Source organism: Cyrtonyx montezumae, unplaced genomic scaffold (genome assembly GCF_038088225.1).
Source record: "Cyrtonyx montezumae isolate F1298 unplaced genomic scaffold, pur_monq_1.0 scaffold_23, whole genome shotgun sequence".
Classification (NCBI taxonomy): Eukaryota; Metazoa; Chordata; class Aves; order Galliformes; family Odontophoridae; genus Cyrtonyx; species Cyrtonyx montezumae.
The window spans coordinates 12,320,326-12,334,525 of NW_027071970.1; the positions used below are offsets into that span (position 1 = coordinate 12,320,326).

The 14,200-nt window shown below is 43.8% G+C and overlaps 1 protein-coding gene across 1 annotated transcript; it reads right to left on the reverse strand.

The window, feature by feature from the left end:
- Nucleotides 1–338: 338 nt before the first annotated feature.
- UBE2L3 (ubiquitin conjugating enzyme E2 L3) lies at nucleotides 339–13,298 on the reverse strand. Its single transcript, XM_065739293.1, has 4 exons — nucleotides 13,224–13,298; nucleotides 6,453–6,548; nucleotides 2,708–2,894; nucleotides 339–519 (listed from the first exon to the last, which is right to left on the reverse strand). Exons 1-4 carry the CDS (start codon nucleotides 13,248–13,250, stop codon nucleotides 365–367), a joined length of 465 nt encoding a protein of 154 aa, XP_065595365.1. The 5' UTR covers nucleotides 13,251–13,298; the 3' UTR covers nucleotides 339–364.
- Nucleotides 13,299–14,200: the final 902 nt, after the last annotated feature.

Genomic DNA, 14,200 nt, shown 5'->3' on the forward strand with positions numbered 1-14,200 from the left:
TAACTGCGAGGAAAAGTAAGAAATGACAGCCACAACCTTTTCCACTTAAGGGCAGAATATAAGTCTAAGATATTCATGATAAATTCTGACAAAAAAAAAAAAGAAAACAGCATACTTTAAAGTATATTGAAGCAGTGATTTTTAAACAAAGAAAGCAGAACTAGAATGTCTTAGATTTTTAATTCTTTCTTTACAGGTTACCTAGCTCACTTTTGATTAAGAAAACTGTAGAAAGTTAGTAACAGCCACAAGTTAACACCAAAAGGTGGCACTTGTCAATTTTCCATAGAGTCCTGCTTTACGGGTGTCTCAAACGCACTGCTCCGACCTTCTCTCACGCTGCTGACAGCAGCTGTGTCAGATTTTAGTCCACTGGTCGCTTCTCACCATATTTCTTTGTAAACTCTTCAGCGTTCTTACAGAATTTTTTACGGTCCTTAGAGTATTCTTCAGCTAGGTCAGCCCGCAGGGGGTGCTCAGGCTGTGGATCATTCACCAGTGCTATGAGGGACTGGATTACTGTCAAAAGAAGTAACAACACTGTCAGACACTGAGACTGTTGACTTCTAGAGAGAAGATCAAAACGTCAGTAAAATTCACCAATAAGAAAGTAACTTAAACTGCATTTAAACGTATCCCAATAAGTCCAGGGTCTTTTCAAGAGCAGAGTAAGACACCACACGAATAAGCTGCAGTCATATCCCAGCTTTTAGTTCAGCAACAGCAAATACATCGGAAAATCACATCTGTAAACCAAACCAACCACCTCTGAATAAAGACCAAAAGGCACGACAAGATTCTTCCCCAAGTACTGAGCACCCTGCCCTCCGTGTGGCTGAGCAAGGAGCTCCACAGACAACTCCACCTGCAATGGACTGAGCAAAGAGGGACCCAGAATTTCTTTCACTGAACGTTTTTTCTTAATAACTCATACAATAAATTAGGCAATTCAGTTGTAAATGGGCCTACTTTCGGAAGCCATTTTTTTCCAGTTTTATTTCCCAGTGATTCTTTCTTCCCCTGTAAACAGGGAAGAACTCTTGACATTATTTTGAGCTACCAAATACATATTCTAGTGTAGATATACTAAGTAAACGGTAAGAACTGTGAGGTGCTTTTCATCCTGCTGCTCACAGCCATTTCAGCAGCATTCCCACACCACTTTCAAAGGAAGCCACTCCCCACTCTCACCAGCGTGCTCATAGTGAGCCTGGGACACTACCATGAAACACTGCTGCATTTGCCCTGTACACATGAGCAGCAATGACAGATTGGTCACAATTACCACGAGTTCTCAGATCCATCCACTGAGAAGTGTATGTGTAACTCAGCAAGTCTGCAGACAGCGAGCACACAGAAGATGGATTTCCCTGAACAGCAATATTAAGAATTTTCTACTCAAGGTATGGACTTCCCAGAGTAATACAAAGCAGTACCCTAAGGCTTTTTAAAATCAAGTGTACCAAAACTGTTAACTGTGCCATTCCTACAGCCATTGGCCTCCTTCTGCACTCACAAAATGCTGACAGCCACAGTTAGCACCACGAGATCTACAACAGCAAAGCATCAGGGGTTGCTTTCAGTCTGCCACCTCCCAGTTCAGCTGCATCCTCACAGGGTTTGCAATGTAAGTGCTTACAACACTCATCACTCCGGAGGACAAAAAATGCCACAGAATGGGCTTTCAGAGCACAATCTTCTCACACTTGTACTCTTTTCTACCTTTACCTGAAAGGAAGGGGGGAAATACACCTCCCAAAACTCCAAGTCCCCCAGGGTAAGCCTGTCACTGCAGGAGGGTTTCTTACTGTGACAAACTAATACTGCAGATAACAATCCCTTTTCACTCAGCAAAGCCTGACAAAACACTGCTGGGACAGTAACTCTCTAAAGCCATTTAACACAAGATGGAAAAAAAAAATTGTTCTAACAGTTGTTACCTTAATACCCAGAGTATTTCACAACTGTACTATCACAGTCCATCTTAATATTAAGCACAATTAATAAAAACTTCAACTTTCAGATACACATGCATTACATGAAACATGAGTTAATTACTATGATTAGCCTAATATCTCTGCCTTCTGACACTTGAAGGAACAAAGCCAATTGTCTTCATACCATACTAACAATGCAACACTATTTCCTTGTGAGAAAGCTACAATAGCAAATGGACTGAAGTTTATTTCCCAGTGCAAAGCAGTTCTACAGAAAAAGAAGTACGTGTTTAAGGGCTGTAATTACACTGCTGCAGGTTCAGAGAAAGACAGATTAGCAACAAACACTGACACTGCTAAAACAAAGCCAGGAAGAAAGAGGAAAAGACTGCAAAACAACAGAATGAGAGACTTGTGCAATTTTAATACCACAGTTATCTCCCAAACTGTAGTTTTAAGGTAGTTTTCATTGTTTGAAAATATCAAAGACGTGATCTTAATGAACTCTCCAGTCATTAAGAGTTTTGTGGTTTCCTGGAGGTGGAAATGCCACGAGTCAGTGCCATTACCTTATGTTCTAATAGCAAAACGACATTCCAAAAGAGTTGCATGCTTTACTTAAAACGTATTTATGAGGCAAACCTCAGGAAAATGGATAAACCAGAAAAGCAGTGACCAGCTGACAAGCTAAAATACTGTTTGCTCCAAACACATGACACAGAGCCTCCTAATACCCTTTTTTTTCTTTTTCCCTCCATCAGGAGTCCTACCTTGGTCAGTTTTGGTTGCTGGCTTCCAGTTTTCAGCACTAATTACTGGCAGACAAACCTGCCCCTTTTCGTCGATGTTAGGGTGATAGATCTTTGTTTTAAATGTAATCTTGGGAGGTTTGAATGGATATTCTGCTGGAAAGTTGATTTCGATTCTGAAGGCTCCTTTGTCATATGGAGGATTGTCCTGCAACAAGATGACAGAACGTAAAGAACCCACCACTCCACAGCACACAGATTTTAACTAAAAGCATGTTCTGGACTTCAGTCTATTAGGTGACCCTTTTAAAGATCTTTTTCCCCAAACACATTTCTACATCTATGAAGCTCAAAACTCATGCAGTAACAAAGAGGCCGTGTAACCTCTGTCACCTCCGTATTTCACCAAGGAAAAGGCAGACTACCACTGCTCTGAAGCTGGATGACATTTCTGCCAGTAGGAAAGCAGCCAGTTCCATCTACCCCATGCTCAAAGACCTAATAAGTATTTTTATTCCCATATTTATTAGTATTTTGAAATACACTGTAAACCCTTTCTGACACACAAACAGGAAACCTCACGAGGATACTGGTGCTTATTTTGTCTCTCTCACAACATGGTGGTTCGAACAGCAAAGCAGTTTGATTTGTCAGATTCCCATAAACGTTCTGAGATCCTTTTTGTGCTGACTACATAAAAATCTGCTGAGCATTAATTTGTACTAAAGATAGATATCCACTGCATCTGCTGATGAGAACATTCTGAATTCGTAGGCAGTTTTAGCACCCACTGTTATCAGATCATTTTTGATGGAGTACGATGAGAGAACTGTGAAGCAGGCAAAGATCTTTCCACTGCTGGTACTATTTCAAATGCTAACTGCAGAAGAAAGGCAGAAAAAAAACTACTGCCATATTTTAAGATGTTGAAAATGGCATCCTACAAGGAGCAATAACCAGGACACAAAGCCTCCCCAAACACTTGAAGAATTAGTTTCCAGTTTGTGTTAAGTATAATCACTCCTCATTATCTATCAGACCATTTCCTTCATGCTCCAGAGTTTTACGCATACTTTACAAATGGCTTGGAGAGCACTCCATGAAGATGTTATTCAACACATAACATTCAATTTTATTTTCATCCATACCCAGAAGTCTGGTTGTGCATTTCTAAGAAGTAACACATGATTTTTTGAGTCAAGGGAAGAAACAGCTCAGTAGTTTAATACCACTTTTTAGCTAAGCAATTCTAAAGGCGTAACTTTAACAAAGAGCTTTCTGTCTGTAGTGGCAGTTTAAGGCAATGCCCCCTCCTCACATCGTTTGCTTCATCCTTGCCTCCATCACCTGCTACAATGTGTGAAGGTGTTCAGTGAAATGCTGCAGGATCAGACCTGGCTTAACAACACCCATTTTCTGCTTGACTCTTTCAGGCAGAATAGCTTTTCACCATAACTTACCAATAAAATTTAACTAAAAAAAATGTAAAGCAGTTGCTCATCTTTTCAAGAGACAGAACACAGAATATTCAAGAAATCCATTTCCTATAATTTCTTACATTTATACTGACAAGGTAGAGTGTCTGAATCATAAATGTTGGAACACAGACAGCCAATGCTTGACTGGCATTCACCTGATGTATTTTTGCTCCATACAAGTTTATCAGAAGTGCTTGCTATGGACAAAGTGAAATAAAATTCACCGTAAACCAGCAGCACCTTTTCTAACAGCCAGGAGCCTCATATTGGTGTTAGAAATCAAACAGTGCTGTCTCAACACAGGGAACGATTTAGAACAGGAAAGCATTGACAAACCATCTCCAACATGCTTCTCAACTCAACAAGCACTGAAAAACAAACTGTGCTGCATAAAGGTTTTTAGAGCACTACTGCATGAACACTGTCAAAATACTAACCTTCATATCTTTAATATTTTAATTAAGAAGCAAACAAAAATAATGCCTAGTTACAGAGTTTAGTAATCAGTAATTGGTTAGTCTACTAAAGACAGTACCTCAAACCCTTAACACGAACAGAAGTGGAAACAGCATGTAAAACTTACAAAGAATACTTGGGGAAAAACCTAAAAACCACCACTACCACCAAAAAAAAAACCCACCCCTCACTTGCAACCAGTTCATATTTGATATTTTCAAGCCGTCCATCCCAGCACAGCAACAGCTGAACAAAAAAATTATGCTTCAGAGGAAGCATAGCAATTCATTGAAAGAACAATCCATAGTACTCTCCAAACAGCTATGACACATAACTATTAATTGCTTTAATAAGCATAGATTTTGTGACAAAACTCCCTCTTAACTTTACCAGTAGAGAATTAAGGCTTCTTCCCTTGCGATAAACAGACATTGTACCCCACATACTGTTAACCTTAACAGCAGCAAACTAACTTCTCATGTTGTGCTTTACTAGCCATGTTTACCAACCATGCACCACTTCTAAGTGTTACCCAAATGCTAACTCGGTACTGGTGAACCACAAGTATCAGAGTGGCCTGAAAAGCACTCTTCCTCATTCATGTCAAATTTTAGCACCAAATCCTGGTTGCTTTATTAGAAAGAGTGGACTCAACCACTCGAGGAACTTGCTCACAGGATGTGAGTAAACTAAATCTGTTCTACAGTACTTCAAAGGCCGCACAGTGATTGTAGCAGACAACATGACCCAAGTTTGGGAATGGCCTTCAGCTACAAAAGCAAAGCGGTGCCAAAATGATGCTTTGGTTTTTTTCAGAAGAATTTACACTGGTTAGGAGACCTTCTAAGTAGCATCCAAGGAAAAGCAGAAGTGAAGACCTAGACTTAGAAGTAGTTGATGTACACAAGCTGCAGCAGTGGAAAATAAAGGGAGGTGAAAATCCACGCAACCAAGAAACCCATTATGCTACGAAGGGGACAGCAGGAATCTAGTGAGTCCCTCTCTGTTTGACTAATGCAGTGGTTATCTACTTCTATTATGCTCTTAAAAAACAGCAGCATTAGTGTTTTTGGAAGCAATTAATGCCCAAGGGCTTTCTTTTAAAAGATCTCACTTGTAAAAATTCAAACCTTTTCCCAGTACCAGACTTTTTTCAACACTATTTTTTTCCCCTAGAAACGAATATCATCATTTACAAACAAAGCACCCCAACCAATCAAAACAACCCCAAGAAGACATACACCAAAATCAACTGATAAGTAAATGAAGTATTTCGTACCTCAGGCATTCTCCTTTGATGTAGATTTTGTATGTTCTGCCTGAGATAAGCTACAGAATTCACCTGCTTCTTTGCAGGACCTTTCCCAAGCAACCCAGCACCATCACTGAGTCTACAGCCTCTCCAGTGGCCATCATTTTCTGGACCAGACCCACAGTTATGCAGCATTCACTCAGGTACCAATCACAGTTGTTTAGAGCCTCTTTCAATTATGTACACATTTTCGTTCACACTACTTTTAATTAACACTTACTAACGTTGTTGGACGCTAATAAAACCACACAAGGCACTCACATGAAGTGAGACAGAAAGACTACAATACCTGCCTAAGACTGTATAAGAAGCCTAAAGAGGGCCAAGAATTAAAACCATAACCACCATTCAGTGCCCAGAAAACAACTCTGAGAGCCAGCTTTCACAAAAGGAAGAAATCCTGTCAGTGTACAAAAACTATTCAACGGCCACATCAGCAACGCTATACTGTGGATTTATGGTACAAATGATCATCACTTTGTTTTAAAGCTCATTAAAATAAGGAGTATTCCATACTCACAGGAACAATAAGCCCTTGCCAGGTCAATAAATTAGCTTCATCAACCTGGATATTACGGAAGTTTTTCATTCCACATTTGCGGATTTCTTCGAGCTCCTGGAAAACAAGCAGAGTTTAAGTCAACAGTTAATACTAACACGAGGCATGATGCAAGTTCCTCTAACCCCAGAGGAGCCTGAGGCTTCAGCAGCAGCAACCCACACACAACAAAACGCTGCCCCTGCAAGAAGTACAATTCTCTGAGGCACGTTATTTGAAAAGGGACATTTTTTGGTATGTCACAGATACACAGCAGTACTTAGTAAATAACATCACTGCATATATAACGCAGTAGCAGCACTTAAAATACACACGTTTAAAAATGTTTTTACAGTTCAAATGCAAACCAAAGCCTTTGATACCATGCTTTGATAACTGAAGCACAAAGATAAAGTGCACTGTAGGATGCACTTACCTAAATGAAAAGTGGTGATTTGGAAGAACTATTTCATAATAGTTTTAAAAACTTATCAAGTCACAGAACAGACCAACTATTTCAACTGGAAACCAGTAAATCCCTGCAAGATCAACTTAAATGATGCAAACCCTCATATCTATGCAATACTCCTCTTACCTAGATCAAGAACTTGAGCTGTTTCATACCTCAGAGCTCACAGCATTTATTAAGGTGCCCCTCTCTATAGCTGTATCCAGAAGGAATACAAAGAAGGTATCTTTCTGTACCTGTCAACCACCAGTAAAACCATTTTTTATTGGTTAGATATAGGTATCATTGAAGCAAGTATTTATGCTACTTTATGTGACTATAGCTGTACTGCAGCAGCTGTTTCCCTGAGTTTTTATTTCATTGGGAACCTCTAAGAAAAAAAAAAAAAACCTCAAGGCTCCACCTCTTTCTGCAGTAACAACAGTCCTTCAGGAGTTTTATCTGTGAAGACAATTTAACGAATTCAAGTTCAAGTCCCTTAACACAAAATGTAAACCCCCCCCCAGCGTTTCCAAGTCTGAAGCACGTGACCATATGCCCACACACATCGGGAAAAAGCGCTCCTGAGGGGCAGGAGCACACAGCTTCACCGGGAGCAGCCTCATTTCCAGCGGCGCTGTGCTTAACCACCAGCTACACGCACAGGGGCCGCACTGAAAGCGCGCAGCCACGCAGAGCATTAGAGGGCTCTGAGTGCTGAGCTCCGGAGCAGCTCAGGCCTGTCCTGCAGCTCTGCACACACACAGTGCCAGGTCTGAAAAACAACTGTCCCATGGGGATAAACCCCACCGTAGACCAGAGAGAATGCACCAATTTAGCACTATGCGTTTAAGTGTGAATGAACATGCAACACAAATACTTCGCCCTTCAAACAGGAAAAGAAAAAATGTTTAATAACTTCCCAATATACTTAAAACATTATTATTAAGCTAATTAAAAAATAGAATGGCTTTGTGTTAATGGAAAATGAAGCACCTGTACTTCACAAGTAGATTTGCATTAAAAAACAAATGACTACTTGAGAATTGCCATCATCCATGGCATAGATCATAAAACTGTAGATAATGCACAAAAGGAAAAAATCCCAACAAATACACAAATTGCTCCTTATTTTTCATCAAGGCCATCGTACGGGAGTGGAATTAAACAGCCTGGAAGATACTACAGGGAAGAGCCAGCAGGCTCTCTGTTCATATTCCCTTTTAAAATGACACCTGGAAGTATCCTGGATTCCACCTTCATAATCAGAGTAGCGGTGGATGACCGCAGCGCGTCGGACCACATTCTGTGCTTCTTCCCCTGCTGCCTTGGGTCCTGCAGGAGTAACCAGTAACTGAACAGGAAACAGGATAAAGCAGGCAGTCCTTTCCCTCACATGGAGATATGACTCACCTGAATAACCTGCTAAAGATAGGCTCCAATTTGTCCTAGAAGTGACTTTTCTTATCCTAGAAGCATATTTACAATGCAATGCTACATTTCTAATTACTATTTTTATTATTTTTATGTCTAAATCATCAGGAGTGATAAGAGATTAAGCATTCAGGATTAAAAAGAGGTGGAAGTGTTTTTTTTGTTTTGTTTTTTTCTGGACATGAAGAAAACCCCCAATAAAGATCTAAATTTCCTCAGAACTACAGAAGCAGACTCAAGTATATGCTCACTGCTGGAAGTGAACGAACTACTAAATGTCAGCAAACAGCACAGATTAGAAGTGAATACTTGAGTTACGCGAGTTTAAGCTTAAAGGGTCACAAGTTACTTTATGGGGTACAAGAATACAGTCTGGGTATTTATTTTAAAATAATTCTTAATAGTCTAAGCAGACAGCAAACAGAATAATTCCTCGTGTCCTCCACCCCTTTGCCAAGGAACACGATTAAAGCTGTACAGAAGCAGCATAACTAAAGGTTAGAATGCTGCAGTAGGAGTTTAAGTCACCTCTAACTTCCCACTGGTATCAGTGCTGCACACGACCTGGCTGCTGTAATAAATGGGGAGAGCACACAAATGTTTGTGCATCTCTCAGGGCTCCCTCGGGACATGGCACTTGTAGTTTGGGTATGTTCAGATAACTGTTCTGCCCAGCACATGGAAAGGAGAAAACACAGTTTCAGGGGTAACACCCAATCTTCAGGGAGAATGCTGACAGCAGGCCTGGAAATACACAGCACCTTTCTCATACAGCATCAATACACAGATGAAGTTTCATTTTTTTGCTTCAAACAGCACAAATGATGCCACACTATTGAAAAATCAAATGACTGAAACATTACCTCAAAATCATAGAATGCCTTGGGTTGGAAAAGACCCTAAAGATCACTTAGTAAAACGTATCTGCCTTTTAAAAGAAAGATGAATACTAGATTCACGCCTAAATCCATAGATTACAATAATGCTTAGAATTCCTAGCTCCTCAAAATTCATTGAAGACTTAAAAACAAAAAAACAAAAAAAACAACCACTGATGTTCAGCACAATCCTGGAGCTGTTTTGCTTATACAACTTTGAGGTTTCGGGACTTGTCTAAAAAGAAACAAACTAGATAGGAAGATGCAGTGAACACTGCAACAGTTAAGTTCATTGACTTCAGGAAGTTCTGCATTAAGCTCCAGATGCTATTAAATTCATAAAGGAAAACAAAGGTCTTCTGAAATGACTACACCTTGCTTACCTAGTGTTTACAATTTGTTTACCCATTCAAACATTATCTAAAAAGATGTGCGACAAAGTTAAACAGGCTCCAAGACATTGATAAGGAACTCCAAGTCGACTTTCTGAATCATGTGTACTGCTGAGAAATGTTAAAGAAACCAAACAAACCAGATCCTGGCTCATTTAGGAGCTATTATAAAATGTCTGAAACCAAGACACTGTGACACCGCAGCTCCACGTGTTCACATGCCTTTTTATTTATCAGTTCTACCTTTTGGCAGAATGCTTTCATCTGATCTTTATTTGGAAATGTTTTCTTTAAGTTTTGATTAAAAATCTTTTGTTTTTTCAATTTTCATTTTCAAAACATGGAATCCGTTCTCTCACTTCTGTGCAGAGACAGCCACGTATTGCTCAAGGCCATCCACCCCTTGTCACTGAGAAGCAGTGTTTGGACACTTGGAGAATTAGTTTCCAACACCTTGCTTGGCGTCGCAGAGCACGCACATGGGCACAGCCCTGGGTTCATTAATCCAGTTCAACAGTTGCATAAACGTATGACTACAGAATCATGGAGGCAGAGGGAAAACAGGAAGATTTAAAGAATCATTACCAACACTTTAAATCTATTTCAAATTCTTAACGCTACAAACACTTTTAACACCTAAAAGCCAGGAAGGAAAAGCGCAGACCTCAACCAGGTCACACTGCAGATGAGCTCAGGAGGAAGAAGCTGCAGACACGGGACAGCTCAGCACCACCTGAGAGCGAGTGCTGCCAAGTGCCTGAGAAGCACACACTGCTCTGACACCAAGTGGGTACTGTGACTATTCAGCACCAAAACAGCCTTTCAATTTTGCAACTATGCACTGCCTCTCCACAGAGTACTAGCTCCAGAAAGCAGCTTGTTCCATGCAACAAAGTGCAATCTCTCACAGGTCTCCTGCAGATGTACACTCCCTGTCATTTATCCTTGGGAAAATACTGCTTTTTATAAGACACTGTCACAAAGCAAAGAAGCTCCCTAAAATCTAAGAACAAGCTGCTTTTTTAATTACTCTGCATTTGTCTGGTCCTCAGTCCCATCCTAGAAGGGATAACCCATAACAACATAACACACCCTCAGTGCTGGCTGCCTCATTCCCACCTCTCACATTCCACAAGCAGTTGAGATCTGACAGCTGTGGCTCTTTAAAGAGGCGTAGTGGTGGCTCAGAGATCAAAACTCCACCTCAAATATTGCTGGAGCATGATTCATTAGCTATGAATATTTCCCATTTTTACTAACCTAGTTGTGCTCCCGGAAGGACTTGAACAAACAGAAAACTTCAGTTAGACCAGACCATCGCATAAAGCTCTGCTAAAAGAGGCCATAAATTAGGGCTCTGGCCAAAGATAGGCCACTTGCACACAGAGCTTGCAATAACAAGACAACTTTATGCATTTTATAACCTGACTTAATGTTAAAATTGAACTGCATGATAGCAAAATTTCAATGCTTCTTTCCCAAGGAGGTTTGCAAACTGCACAGTCTGAAAAGGAAACTCACTTTCACCTGCAAGGTGGCAACTACAACAGCATTTCCAGTTGTCTGTGGGCAGGCTGCATGTTATTGTGAATCAACTTCACCTGGTTTCTGTGGCACTGTGACTCATATGAGTGACTATGATGTATGACACATATTCAAGAAAAATTACAGCACTTCAAAATGTTGGCAAGACCTTACGGAAATGGAAATGCCTTCATGTTACGTGACCTATAAAAGACTCATTCTCAGGTACCAAAGACAAAACTGATGTTTAGCCCAAAGAAGAGAACTGTTAATGCTTATTGTACATTACTTATTACTGGCTTGGTTGTTTGTTTGTTTTTTATCTTGGATATCGAGCAACATGTGGAATTGCCCATCATCCTATGACCCTGAGAACAAGGGAAACTGCCCATTTAACAGCCTGGACAAGTTATGAGATAGAGCATCTCACAGCTGTTGGACTTGCATAAAAGGAGGAAAAAAGCATATAACACTCATGGTCCGTAAAGAGAAGGCAATAAAAATGAAAGTAAAAACATAAGAGGGAAGTCATCAACGTCTCCTTCCTTCCTACACCACTCCCTCTGAAAAGAAACTGCCAGTGTTGTTCTAGAAAAGGTCACACCATTGAAAGCATTTTTATGGTATTTCAGAGGGAGACCAGGGCACTACCTGATGCTTTGGAAGCACAGGGGCTCTGTAAATTTAGGGACAAATTTCCTCACCTCTCAGATTTTAGTGTTCTATGCTAAAATAGTCCAAAATTGAATCAGATCTATTTCCTCTCAGAAGAAAGTATCCACGTGCTTTTGAACAGGCCAGCCATTAAGGCAGCCCTGCAAGAAGCTACACTTGTTTCCTATCCAAAACAAAGAACCTAATTCAAATACAAAGCTACAGATGTTGTGATAACTCTCAAACTACAAGAAAAATAACAGTTACCAGAAATGAAAGAAAAAACAAGTGTCATTTCCTCAGGAGCCTTAAGGAGAACCAATAACTTACCCATGCTAATCCAATACATATATGAATGACTCCGCATATTGTATATTTACTATTTATTTTTTTTTGTGCCTATACAGCACAATTAAAATGACAAAAGGAGTCTCACAAAAGCAATACTGGCCTATGGGCTTCCTCAAAAGTAACCGTGCACTTTCACATGGATGTGACCAGCCGCAGACACGTAACCTCAAACAACCCACAGCCCCCTGCAAAACCCCGGCCCTACTGCGGGTCCACACCCTTGAAAGCACCTCTAAACCCCCTCTTAAAGGAAACGGTTAACAGCATCGCTATATACATCAACTTCCACCCCGAACAGAATAGTAACGTAAAAACATTCTCTTTGCTGAAACCCATACCCAAGGCCGAGTCTGCACTTATGAAAGCCCCCTCTCATCTCAGAACATCGCACCGAAGACAAAACCACCACCGCGCCTGGAGCGAGCGAGACAACTTCTGAACCCGGGTCCATGCTTCATCCCGATAAGCCTCTGACTCACGCGGGCGCGACGGTTCGTCCGTCCCCCCCAAACAACGGGCCCCAAAGCCCCCACCCGCGGCGGGGACACCTCCCCCCACGGCGGGGGCAGCGGGAGCCGCTCCCGCAGGGCGGCGGCCGACGGACGGAGAGAGCTTCGGGCGCTCTCGTGCCCCCCCCCAGCCCGGCCGACCGCGGCCCGCGGAGAAGGCCCGGCCCCTCACACCGCCCCGGGGATGGGCCGAGCGCGGAGCGTCCCGGCCGCGCCGTTTCCTTCCCCCTCGGTCCTTCCTCTTTGCTTAGTCACCGCCGGAGCCCCCGGAGGCACACGGGGCCGGCCCGCTCCGCACGGCCTCGCGGCGCTCTCCGAGCCCCTCCGGGCGGCCCCGGGCAGAGAACGGCGGCCGCGGAGCGCTGCCCGAGCGCGGCGCGGAGGAGGCGGCGCGGCCCCTCACGGCCGCGGCCTAAGCGCCGACCGCTCCCGCCCGGCCGCTCCGTGCCGGGGACGGGAAGGGCCGCTCGAGCTGCCCGCCTCGGAGGGGAGAAAGGCGGACGGCCCGAGCCCGGAGGAGCGCCCCCACCCCGCGGCCCTTCCCGGCGCGGCGCCGCTCTTACCTTCATCAGCCTCCTGCTGGCCGCCATCTTGGCTCTGCTGCTGCCGCCCCACAATGCATGGCGGCGGCGGGCAGGGCGCGCGGCCCCGTGCTTCCTGCGGCGGCGGCGGGAGGGAGGGGCGCGGCGGCACCGCCCCCGGCGCCGCGGGCACGGCGCGGGCACGGCGCGGGCACGGCGCGGGCACGGCGCGGGCACGGCGCGGGCACGGCGCGGGCACGGCGCGGGCACGGCGCGGGCACGGCCGGAAGGGCTTTGCCTTTTGCCCGGGCGGGAGCGGGGCTGACCGTTCTCGAGGGGCTCTCTGAGGCAGTCGGGGCCGGGAACTGCCGCCCCCCCACCTCACCGCGCCTCACACAGCCGCTGTGGGGCGGAACCGGCCGTGCCGTCAGCCGGCGGAGGGCCCGGGCGGCCGAGCTCCTCTCCGGGCTCTGTTCTCTGCCGGCAGGCCGTGCGCGGTGTGCGGCTGCCTCACTCACTACAGCTGCCCCGGGGCTGCCCAGGCGCTGCCCGCTCCGCTCATACGGCACGCGTAATGTTCGTGGCCTTCGGCTGCCGCTCCACATCGGGACCGCCATTGGGCGCCCTAATGGGGCCCCTGAAGCGCTCCGTCCGCCGCACTGCGGCCTTCGCCAGCCTGCAGTGAGGTCACTTCTACCGTCCGAAGTTCTGGGTTTTAAAATGAGCTTTACAGACACAGACAACATGAAGAAAAAAAAAAAAAGCAAATGTTGCGGTTATTACAGGGGGCTTTCAAAAACTCGTAGGAATGCAACAAGAGTCGTCGGTTAAAAAGAACAATTTTAAACTATGTGTTTAAAATAGTTCCCTGAACAGCTATTTGATAATGAAGATTCTGCATCTATATAACACTTATTGCTCCAAACCTCAACATTTGTTACCGACAGCATACGTAGAAGGCAGCTTAATGCTCACCTCCTCTCATGGACATTGTGAAACTGTTTGTCAACATCTTTGAG